This window comes from Phyllobates terribilis, unplaced genomic scaffold, assembly GCF_046119375.1.
Source record: "Phyllobates terribilis strain yellow unplaced genomic scaffold, ASM4611937v1 Scaffold_7__3_contigs__length_470593459, whole genome shotgun sequence".
NCBI lineage: Eukaryota > Metazoa > Chordata > Amphibia > Anura > Dendrobatidae > Phyllobates > Phyllobates terribilis.
The window spans coordinates 252,441,048-252,453,644 of record NW_027362767.1 but is presented as its reverse complement, the minus strand read 5'-3'; the positions used below and the strand labels follow the sequence as shown (position 1 = coordinate 252,453,644).

At 42.0% G+C, this 12,597-nt stretch overlaps 1 protein-coding gene and 1 long non-coding RNA gene across 7 annotated transcripts in view; one reads left to right on the top strand and one right to left on the bottom strand.

Moving 5' to 3' along the window:
• LOC141154402 (uncharacterized) overlaps positions 1-12,597 on the bottom strand; it is a 699,373-nt gene that overhangs the window by 230,959 nt on the left and 455,817 nt on the right. The gene's annotated exons all lie outside the window — the stretch shown is intronic.
• The window catches only part of LOC141154401 (uncharacterized), a 240,062-nt gene that overhangs the window by 61,145 nt on the left and 166,320 nt on the right, over positions 1-12,597 (top strand). For 2 of the 5 annotated variants that reach the window (XM_073640284.1, XM_073640280.1), the window contains one exon: positions 1,900-4,637. The exons of 1 other annotated variant lie outside the window; for it this stretch is intronic. In XM_073640284.1, coding sequence (XP_073496385.1) covers positions 1,927-3,222 — 1,296 coding nt within the window. In that variant the 5' untranslated portion in view covers positions 1,900-1,926 and the 3' untranslated portion in view covers positions 3,223-4,637. Of the gene's footprint in view, positions 1-1,896; positions 4,638-12,597 lie in introns of those variants that run through there. 2 more of the 5 variants (XM_073640283.1, XM_073640279.1) reach the window with 1 other exon arrangement.

Below are 12,597 nucleotides of genomic sequence, written 5' to 3'. Positions count from 1 at the left end.
TGCCATCACTTTTGGTTTTGGTGTACCCAACAATTATGTAAAAGGAAAATAAAAGACAAAAACTGTTAAGCGCATATATGATGGTGGTGCAAAATTCATGTGTTACCTTCAGATTTTGCAGAAAATTTTGCTGCAGAATTCAACCTTTAATACCAAGAGAGAGGGAGGATCAAGGTCCCAAACCATATCTATATGTCATATATAACGCCTCCAAAGGCATAATCAGAGCAAAAATCAAATATTTAAAATAAAAACATGCTCAGTCCTGGTTGATCAATAAAGTTTCAAATTATCTACTAATGATGTTATGGAAGTTATGGTAAAATGCTCAGCTTCTTTTTATTTTAAGAATTCAACCTTTTGCCATGCACACTAAAGAGCAATTCAATCCGATGCAAATGAAATTAATTTCAAGTTTTTAAGAATTGCTGGAACCTGATGAATTTGAACAACTTGCAATTTGATTTGTGCAATTTGCAATTTTACACATTGCATTAAAGATCATAAACCAGACAAGGTATGACCGGGTGTGCTTCCCCAAAATGCCTTACAGCTATCACCACATCACAGAGAATCGGCACAGAGAATCATGCACAGGCAATCTGGAGGAGCCTGTATAAAAGCAGAAGAAGGAAATGCTGCAGCCATTATGTGGTGAATATGGATAGTGAGAGGAAGTCGCAGCTCACAGCTTAGCCATAGAGAGTGTGAGAAAAAGCCATAAAACTATAAAAAAGGGTGGATGATGACACAGCAGTAAAGAATGGTTTCTATCTGTTTAGCCATAGCCATATACGTTGAGGCAACTTAGACATTACTACAGCTGCTTTTACTTTAAAGAGCTTGAAATCAGCTACTTACCATCCTAGGAGAGCTCAGAGTGTTACACACATCTTTTCAGGGCAATGAGAGGCTTTTCAGTATTTTTAATTAGTGACGAATTGATTTAGCAGAAATCAAAATTTGGGGGAAAAAATTTAAGGAAGCTGATGAATTCGAAGTTCAAATGATGCGATCATCTCTAAAAATAGAGACATGCTTATTTCCAAGCAAAATATTCCTACAACATTTTGCTAAAATCTGTATAATGCTGCAAATAAGCAGCAAGTGCGTAATATGTGCATATACCAATAGGGCTCTTGAAAACTTACCAGATTTGTAGTAGATTTTTTTGCAGCAAAATCATATGTTTAATGTGCATATTATTGGTGATTAATACTGCAAAGGGTGAAATCCAAAATGAAACTCTGCACAAAAAAATTGTGTAAGTTTTATATATTTTTTTATTTAATCCCCTGCGTATTATGCCGTGGATTTCCTGCTGGCTAATCCACATGGAAGGTTCATAGCAAATACTATATGTGCATTTATCTTAAATCAAATTATATGAGTAGTTTCACAGAGATTTACAGCATGAAACCAAAGGGAGATGCACAATAATAGGCCTCCCCAAGAGACATTTATGTTTATTGGCTACTAAGCCGCACTCAAAAAAACAACAGCTAAATTCTGTATGCGGTCAGAGTTTAATTTTCTTCACTGACAGCTGCTTCCACTTTTGGGCACCTAACCAGGGACTTCTCACCCACAAAAAACAAAGCTGAAAAAGTCATGTGTTCCCAGCTAAATATAGGAGATCAGGGGGAGATCATGAAGAGGTTTGAGTGGGACTGGAGCTTCATCCCAGGTGCCAAAATTGGAACTAGTGGGACATCCAAGTCCAAGTAGGGGCCGATACTTCGAGAAGTGATTTTAGTATGTGAAGTATAATCTCTTAAGTATAAAAGTCAATATTCACTGGTACATAGTTTTCTTGCCAAATACATATGAAACTTTTAACTGTTAATTGATGCATCTCTGCTCGATGAAATGAATAATTCAGGAATTTCTTTTCAGCAGATATCCAATCTGGGAGCCATTAAGATTATGACTTCACTAAAACGAGCCTTCACGGTGGTCTGCTTCCTGGTATCAATCTGCTTAATACTATTTATCAAGACCTATTCATGGAAGAGGATTGATTACAGTCTCTTCATTTTGTCGGAATACAACATCAGCTCCATAGCCCAGGACACCATCACACCACTCAAAGGCAACAAAACTTTCATCATTGCTCCTTACTACGACAACCGAGAAGAAAACCTTGTCAGAGTTTTAGGAATCGTGCATCAGGCAAAAGTGAAAAAACTCAGCTGTTATTTTTCTTGCTATGGGCAGAAAGATTTGGTTCTAACCGAGGCAAAGATAGATATCCACGAAGATCACTTTGGCTTTCCTTTTGGCTTAGCTGATATTAAATGTTACGAGCCGCCACAATGTCAAGCAAACCATATGTATCTTGATGAGCCTTCAGGCGGAGGTGTGTCATCTCTGCCCAGGTTTGAAATCAGAAATCGGAAAAGGGAGGAATTTACAGCAAATTTTACAGTCTGCATTTCCACCATGTATGGAAATTATGGCAACACTTTACAGTTCATTCAGACCATTGAGATGTATAAATTGCTAGGGGCACAACGGGTTACAATTTATCTGAAAAACTGCAGCCAGCAGGTGGAAAAAATCTTGGACTACTACAGCAAGGAAGGCACTGTCGAAGTTGTACCATGGCCCATTGAAAAGTTTTTACGGCCATCTAAAAAGTGGCGTCAAGATGACAAGGACGACAAAGACCTTGGCTACTATGGGCAAATATCAACTCTAAATGACTGCCTTTATAAAAATATGTACAGAAGCAAGTACGTGTTGCTCAATGACGTGGACGAGATCATTTTACCATTTGAGAATATGACATGGGACAGCATGATGGAAAAGCTTCAACGAGAAAACCCGGATGTAGGCGTTTTCTTATTTGAAAGCCACAATTTCCCTCAAACTGCAGTCACTGATGAAAACTTTCCTGATACATCATCATGGAAAGATGTCCCTGGATTCAACTTACTGAGCCACGTCCATAGAGAACCCAACAGACCGCACGTATTCAATGCTAGGAAGATGATCGTGGATCCAAGAAAAGTTGTCCAGACTTCTGTTCACTCAGTTTTAAAAAATTATGGGAAGACCCTAAATGTTCCCCTAAGGACTGCCCTTGTTCATCACTGCAGAGGGCCTCATCAACCAGGACTCAACAAGTCACTACTAATTGATGATCAGACAATTTGGAAATTTAATGTTTCATTGATTAGAAATGTTAATCAAGTGCTAAACCAAACAGCTTTCCAGTAGAAAACAGAAACATAACTGAAAAAACTATTTTCACCCAAGACCAAAAAAACTCCGTAAATCTGAGGCTGTTACTTGGGCTCAAAGAGTTACAAATTCTATTTAGCAATATTTTAAACTGGTCATACACAGTAGTTGTATATTGGACAAATCCGCTAACTTCAAAGAGAATGGGTGACTATGTGGTATGGAAACTTTTCAAATTTCCCAGCTAATCATGGTCTCGAGAAGATAAGTGGCCATCAGAGGTGTTTGGCAGCAACAAACTGTATGCCGTCCATCCATATTAGATGGCAGATCATTCAGGCGGCAGCAATCTCCATAATTTCTCCCATACTCAGGAGTGCTCACTTGGCCAAGCACTCCTGTGTTCTCTATCAAAGAGCCATCACCAGACATTTCTGGCGGCAGCTTATCTCCTGGAGACAATACAGTAGTCAGTCCCAAACAGGAGAATATTTCCCAGACAATAAATTGTTCGGTGCTCCCGCACACACCAGATTATCGGCTGAATATGTCAATATCTGTGGGTTCAGCTAACATTAGTCTAATCGGACAACCCTTTCTGAATCACTATGTTTCCCTCCAGCAAAATAATAACACTTACTCACCTCTGATGCCATTCCAGCAGTGTTGGCACTGGTTCGCTCAGGACTCACTTTAGATAATCAGCTCTGGACTCTTCCCTCTTTCAGATGTAACTGACAACCGAAGACTGTGAGAGCAGCTGCAGCTCTCATTTCCTCTGGATGTCAAATACATCTGAAAGAGAGGATAGTTAAGACAGCCCAGCCCTGGGATCGCGTGACATAATGTTACACAATCCCCGGGAGAGCCATTGCCAACATTGCAGGAATGGCAGCGGCACTCGAGGTGAGTATAAGTGTTATTGTTTTACAAGGAGGACACATAAGAATTCAGAAGGGGTTGTCTGAGTAGTGGACAAATCCTTTAAGTGGAAGTGCACTTTGAAATGTTAAAGTTACTTCCAATGTTTGAAGTTTTTCTAATTCCTGTACTTATAGTTTATTTGCTTATAGTTTATAAGATTTTTTTTTTCTTTAAATGTTTTATAATATATTTTGGATACAAAAAATGGGAAAATGCAGTCCTGATATATTGTAAAAGGTAGGTTCCTGGTTAATAATCAAGCCTTAAAAAATCCCAAAATCATATAAATTATATATTTGAAAATGAAAAGACAACTTACACATCTTATCCCATCGTTCAACCTTTTGTAAGTCAGTCTACTAGTTTCATTTTTATAAAAAAAAAAAAGAAAGGTTGACGCTGCCCTGCTTTTACCTCCATTAAGACATGATATATTTGCTGTGGTCACGTAAATAAGATTGAGGTAAAATTAAAAAAAAAAAAAAAAGGCAGTGGTATGGCTATACATCTGGATTTGCTGACAGACCTACATCAGCAAAATAGATGAGGTATTAACAAATCTCACCTACATACTGATCAATAAAATATGAAGAAGAAATTGAGCTGCTTTGTGGATATGCAAGTATGTTAATTTGTTGCAAATTTTCACCATAGATTTCACTTTTTCAACTGCATAGAGTGAAATCTGCATAATTTCCACATCCACAGCAAAATCTGCAACATATCCGCTTGTACCACGTGGATTTTGATGCTGATTTTCTGCGTACGAAAGAGGAAAATTAGTGCATTTGGCCATGGAGGATTTGCAGGATACCTGCAGTAGAATATACATGTGATACATGCAGATTTGGTTGCGCATTTGCTGCAAATTTCTACTTATCCATTGCAAAAGGTGAAATCTGCAATCAAAGAAAAGTTGCAGATTTCAAAATCCACTCCACAGGTCGATTCCACATTGAAAATTTCCACGATATGTAGATTAGTTTTAAAATTGCATTTACTTAGGTGATAATCTATTATATGGCAGATTTTCACCATATAAATACACAGAAAATCCATAACAATACACTACATGTGCATTTATCCTCTGAGGACTATGGGTAAAGGAGAAGAATGATTTGTTCACGTGTCCTGGTTGTATTTATGGATTATACGAATGTAGCACAGATCTCCCCATATGCAGCTCCATTCTTATAAATTGTGGACACAGACATAGCAGGTATACAACGAGTACTTGTTAGAAAAATTAACACTTCAGATACACAACACCATTAGTCACCTTGGATGAAGTGGATTTCTCCTATAAATAAATGGGCTAATGCAAACACTTTCCTCTTCCACATGAGACAAAATGTCCCGTGTAAGAGATTATTGCATCATCTATGAAAAATAGTGTAAATGAAAGACACGTACTTCACAATGGAACAATAATTGAGAAAGAAAAGACTCATTACTAATGGTGCAAATTGTGCAAACCTCATACACCAAAGAGCAGAGATCACTTTCCCTTTAGCCCATAATATACCTTCTCAAACCTCAATGTAACAAATAAGAATCTGAGAACGTTGTGCCTGCCTAACAATAACGCTGATACATGTATGACTGGAGGATTTGGTCGACAGCAATAAATAGCAATGGATGAGAGCCGGACGTATACGTGAGATGGACTCAGGTAAGGATGAGCAAATTTACAGACATTTTAATTCTGCAGATGTGCTCAAATTAATAAGGGAAGTTCAAATTGCATTGAAATTATTTGATGTGAATCACATAAGCATTGTTACACTCAGAGCGCCAGAGAATAATAAACATAAAATAAAAACTATATACAGTGGGGAAAATAAGTATTTGATACACTGTTGATTTTGCAAGTCTTACCACCTACTAAGAATGGAGAGACAGAATCTAAAAATAAAAACAAAAAAAAATTACATTGTATGATTTTTAACCCCTTAAGGACCCTGGGATTTTCCATTTTTGCATTTTCGTTTTTTGCTCCCCTTGTTCCCATAGCCATAGCATTTTTTATTTTTTGGTCAATATGGCCGTGAGGGCTTAATTTTTGCGGGACGAGTTGTACTTTTGAACGACATTACTGGTTTTACCATATCGTGTACGGGAAAACGGGAAACAAAATTCCAAGTGCGGTGAAATTGCAAAAAAAGTGCAATACCACAGATTTTTTTTTTTTTTTTTTTTAACCACGTTCACTAAATGCTAAAACTGACCTGCCATTCTTATTCTCCAGGTAATTACGAGTTCGTAGATACCAAACATGTATAGGTTCTTTATTATTTAAGTGGTGAAAAAAAAATCCAAAGTTTGCTAAAAAAAAAAAAAAAAAAAATGGTGCCATTTTCCAAGACCCGTAGCGTCTCCATTTTTCGGGATCTGGGGCCGGATGAGAGTTTATTTTTTGCGCGCCGAGCTGAAGGTTTTATTGTTACCATTTTGGGGTATATCCAATGTTTTGATCGCCCGTTATTGCAATGTTGCTGCGACAAAAAAACCCTAATTCTGGCGTTTTAGAAATTATTTTTCTCGTTACGCCGTTTACCGATCGGATTAATTATTTTTTTATATTGATCGGGCGATTCTGAACGCGGCGATACCAAATATGTGTATGTGTTTTTTTTAATTATTTTATTTTGAATGGGGCGAAAGGGGGGTGACTTACTCTTTTTGCTTGCTTCCATAGTCTCCATAGGAGACTAGAAGCAGCAACTGTCCGATCGCCTCTGCTACATAGAGGTGATGAGCAGATCACCTCTATGTAGCAGAAATGCTCCTGTGCTATGAGCGCCGACCACTAGGTGGCGCTCATAGCGATCACTACACAACAACCACTGGGGTCTGCTGCAGACACAGGGTTGTCATGCCCATCCATCAGTGACCCGCGACCACGTGACTGGGTCACCGATGGGCGGGGTAAGTGATGCGTTTCCGGCGCGGCGCTGTTAAATGCCGCTGTCAGAGATTGACAGCGGCATTTAAAATTTAACAGCCGCAGGTGGATCGAGATTTCACCCGCGGCTGTTGCGGGCACATGTCAGCTGTATAAATCAGCTGACATGTGCCCAGTTCAGTGTGGGCTCAGCGCAGGAGCCCGCGCTGAACAGGGGGTGACAGCCTGGTGCGTACTATTACGCCCCAGGCTGTAAAGGAATTAAATAATTAAATTGCATTTTATTGCATGAAATAAGTATTTGATCACCTACCCAACCAGCAAGAATTTTGGCTCTCACAGACCTGTGTTAGTGACTCGCCCCCTGGGCCGTGGGGCACCCGGAACCGGGCTTCAGTGCAATGATGGGGGTAGTAGTGGCAACCCGATCCCGTGGCTCAGGGTGGTCAGACCAAATACTGTGGCAGTCTATTTGTAGAGTTATGAATGTCCGACTACGCCACCCGTAGATTGCGGTTAGGGATGACCGCCGCTGCAAGGCAGACCGCTGAGGCTGGTGTTGGTGTGCAGCACAGGGATAGGATAACTCCCCACGGGAAGAGTGTAGCCTCAGGGCAATGCAGGTGGATGCTGGGGGTGATGGTGCAGGCGCAGCATAAATCACACAGAGTCCAATGGTGCATTTCAGGCCTTTTACTCACGGTTGTTATCCAAGTCACTTCCGTCGGCAAGGACTGCCTGAGCCGTGCTGCGTCCACCAGGTGAGGGGCTTGGTCAACCCCCAGGCAATTCAGGAGTATGGCACAGGACCCCCTTCTATCCTTTCTCTGGCCTCTCGTGCCCCACCAGTGACCACGCTTCTGTCCAGCTGCCTGGGGCCTTCTCTGGTGAAACTTGGCGCCAGTTTCCCTGACCCTATGTGGTGCCTTCCTAGCGGGTGTAGCAAGGGGTCGCACCAATAGATGATCACGACCTCCGGTTTTTGGCTGAGGGATGATTTACCTCCACCAACTTGGGAATCCGGTACCCTTCCACGACCTGACCCTTCACCCGATATAACGCGGGCTTGCAACGGTTACTGTCCGTTCTGCTCTCTTAGGGTCCCTTCTGCCTTCTTGTTTCTGGAGCCTTTCTACTCCTCGGTCTCTTTCTCTTTCCTTCCTTCTCCTTCTCCTCTTCTCCTCTCTGGTCCCGGCCTTCTCCCCAGGCCTGCCTCGTGGAGCTGAGCTTAGGCTGAGCCACAACTTCCTGTCAGCTCTCTCTGGCTGAACTACTTCTCTGAACTGACCACAGATCCAAGATGGTGCCCACCTTTTATCTGCTTCTCTGTCCCTGAGCTCAGGTGACCTGCACCCAATGAGCTCCTTCCTATGCTCCAGAAACCGTCCCCTTCTGCTCCTACACCACTGGGTTCTCTCCCCCCTCCCCCCAGGGACATGGTCAGTTGTGCCTGCAATTATATGGGAGCACCGTCGAGCTGTCCCCCGGAAATGGGGAGTGTGTATGTGCGTGTATGCAGCTAACTGAGCCCTGGTCCACACTCCATCCTTACCTGGGAGTGGAATATCACACCTCTGGTTGAGGTGCAATACCCCTGTAGCAACCGAACCCTCGGGGCGCTACATTAGTTTTTAGTTTTTTTCAAGAAGCCCTCCTACTCTGCACTCATTATCTGTATTAATTGCATCTGTTTTAACTCGTTACCTGTATAAAAGACACCTGTCCACACACTCAATTAATCACACTCCAACCTCTTCACCATAGCCAAGACCAAAGAGCTGTCTAAAGACACCAGGGACAAAATTGCAGACCTGCACAAGGCTGGGATGGGCTACAGGACAATAGGCAAGCAGCTTTGTGAGAAGGCAACAACTGTTGGCACAATTATTAGAAAATAGAAGAAACACAAGATGACTGTCAATCTTTCTTGGCCTGGGGCTCCATGCAGGATCTCTCTTCGTGGGGTAAGGATGATTCTAAGAAGGGTCAGGAATCAGCCCACAACTCTACGGGAGGACCTGGTCAATGACCTGAAGAGAGCTGGGACCACAGTCTCAAACATTACCATTGATAACACTCTACATAGTCATGGATTAAAATCCTGAGTGCACGCAAGGTCCCCCAGCTCTCTCCAGCATATGTCCAGACCAGTTTGAAGTTTGCCAATGACCATCTTGAAGATCCAGAGGAGGCATGGGAGAAGGTCATGTGGTCAGATAAGACCAAAACACAACTTTTTGGTATCAACTCCACTCACGGTGTTTGGAGGAAGAGGAAGGATGAGTACAACCCCAAGAATTTCATCCCAACTGTGAAGCATGGTGGGGGAAACATCATACATTTGGGGGTGCTTTTCTGCAAAGGGGATGGGATGACTGCACTGTATTGAAGGGAGGATGGGTGGGGTCATGTATCGTTATATTTTGGGCAACAACCTCCTACCTTCAGTAAGAGCATTGAAGATGGGTTATGACTGGGTCTTCCAGCGTGACAATGAACTGAAACACACAGCCAGGGCAACTAAGGAGTGGCTCCATAAGAAGCATTTCAAGGCCCTGGAGTGGCCTATCCAGTCTCCAGACCTGAATCCAATAGAAAATCTTTTGGAAGGAGCTGAAACTCAATGTTGCCTAGTGACAGCCCGAAACCTGAAAGATCTGGAAAAGATCTGTAATGAGGAGTGGGCCAAAATCCCTGCTTCACTGTGTGCAAACTTGGTATAGAACTACAGGAAACGTCTGACCTTTGTAATTGCAATCAAAGATTTCTGTACTAAATATTAAGTTATTATTTATTATTATAGTGCCATTTATTCCATGGCGCTTTACATGTGAAAAAGGGTATACATAATAAAAAACAAGTACAATAATCTTGAACAATACAAGTCACCGACTGGTACAGGAGGAGCGAGGACTCTGCCCGCGCACAATCTACAAGGGATGGGTGGGGATACAGTAGGTAAGGGTCATGGTCATGCAGTAGTATGGTGGAGCGGTGGTTACTGTAGGTTGTAGGCTTGTTGGAAGAGGTGGGTCTTCAGGTTCATATTAAAGGTTTCCACGGTAGGCGAGAGTCTGATATGTTGGGGTAGAGAGTTCTAGATTAGGGGGGATGCACAGGAGAAATCTTATATGCAATTATGGGAAGAGGAGATAAGAGGGGAGTAGAGAAGGAGATCTTGTGAGGATCGGAGGTTGCGTGTAGTTAAGTACCGGGAGGCTAGGTCACAAATGTATACAGGAGACAGGTTGTGGATGGCTTTGTATGCCATGGTTAGGGTTTTGAACTGGAGTCTCTGGGTAATGGGGAGCCAGTGAAGGGATTGACAGAGAGGGAGAGGCCGGGGGAATAGAGGGGGGACAGATGAATTAGTTGGGCAGCAAAGTTTAGGATAGGTTGGAAGGGAGGCCACAGAGAAGGAGTTTGCAGTAGTCGAGGTGGGAGATGATGAGGGCATGCACTAGGGTTTTTGTAGATTCTTGAGTATGTAATGCATGGATCCGGGAAATATATTTGAGTTGGAGTCGGTAGGAAGTGGAAAGGGCTTGGATATGTGGTTTGAAGGAGAGATCAGAGTCCAGGGTTACCTCGAGGCAGCAAGCTTGTGTGATTGGGAAGAGTGAGCAGCCATTAACTTAAAGTGATCCGTTGGGGGTGTTGAGTGAGCAGGGAGAAAGATGATTAATTCTGTTTTGTCCATGTTAAGTTTTAGAAATCTAGCAGAAAGGAAGGCTGAAATAGCAGGCAGACATTGTGGGATTCTGGTTAGTAGGGAGGTGATATCGGGCCCAGAGAGGTAGATCAGTGTGTCATCAACATAGAGATGATACTGAAAGCTGTGGGACTCTATGAGCTGTCCAAAGACCAGGTGTAAATAGAGAAAAGCAGTGGCCCTAGGACTGAACCTTGTGGGACACTGACAGATCGTGAGCAAGGTGAGGAGGTGGTGTGTGAGTGGGATATACTGAATGTCCTATCTGTTAGGTATTATGAGATCCAAGATAGGGCCAACAGATGAGAGAATCTGTAGTAATAGGTAATAGTCCACTGTGTCAAAAGCAGAGGACAGGTCCAGGAGGAGGACAGAGTAGTGTCGCTTGGATTTGGCGGTTAGTAGGTCATTGGTGACTTTAGTCAGGGCAGTTTCATTGGAATGGTGTAGTCGGAAGCCAGATTGTAAGCGGTCAAAGAGGGAGCAGGCGGAGAGGTGGGAGGACAGTTCTAGATGGATGTGTTGTTACAGTAGTTTTGAGGCATAGGAGAGAAGTGATAGCTAGACAGGAAGGATGGGTCAAGGGAGGGCTTTTTGAAGATGGGTGTGATTAAGGCATGCTTAACCTCTTTACGCCCGAAGGTGGTGTGTACATTAATGACTAGGCCAATTTTTACAATTCTGACCAGTGTCACTTCGTGAGGTAATAACTCTGGAACGCTTCAACGGATCCCCTTTATTCTAAGAATGTTTTTTCCTTGACATATTGTACTTCATGATAGTGATAGTATTTCTTCGATATAACTTGTGTTACTTTGTGTAAAAATCGGAAATTTAGCAAAAATGTAGAAAATGTTGCAATTTTCAAGCTTTGAATTTTCATGCCCTTAAATCAGAGAGATTTGTCACACAAAATAGTTAATAAATAACATTTCCCACATGTCTACTTTACATCAGCACAATTTTGGAACCAAATTTTTTTTTGATTAGGAAGTTATAAGGGTTAAAAGTTGAACAGCGATATCTCATTTTTCCAACAAAAATTTACAAAACCATTTTTTTTAGAGACCACATCACTTTTGAAGTGACTTTGAGGGGCCTTTATGACAGAAAATACCCAAAAGTGACACCATTCTAAAAACTGCACCCCTCAAGGTGCTCAAAACCACATTCAAGATGTTTATTAACTTCAGGTGCTTCACAGGAATTCTTGGCAGGTGGAAGACGACAATGAACATTTAACTTTTTTTCACAAAAATATTATTTAGACCCAATTTTTTTTTATTTTCACAAGGGTAAAAGGAAAAAATGGACCAAAAAATGTGTTGTGCAATTTCCCCTGAGCACGCAGATACCCCATATGTGGGGGAAAACCACTGTTTGGGTACACGGCAGGGCTCGGAAGGGAAGGAGCACCAATTGACTTTCTGAATGTAAAATTTGTTTGAATAATTAGCGAACACCATGTCACGTTTGGAGAGCCCCTGATGTGCCTAAACAGTGGAAACCGCCCACAACTAATCCCTTTTTGGAAACTAGACCCCTCAAGGAACTTCTCTAGATGTGCGGTGAGCACCCTGAACCCCCAGGTGATTCACAGAAGTTTATTACGTAGAGCCGTGAAAATAAGAAAATCAAATCTTTTTCTACAAAAATTATCTTTTAGTCCCAAATTTTTTATTTTCACAAGGGTAATAGGAGAAAATGGATCCCAAAAACTGTTGTGCAATTTCTCCTGAATACTTGATATGTGGGGAAAATACACTGGGCGCACGGCAGGGATCAGAAGGTAAGGAACACTGTGTGACTTTTTGAACGCATAATTGTCTGGAATTGTAGCGGACGCCATGTCGCATTTGGAGAGCCCCTG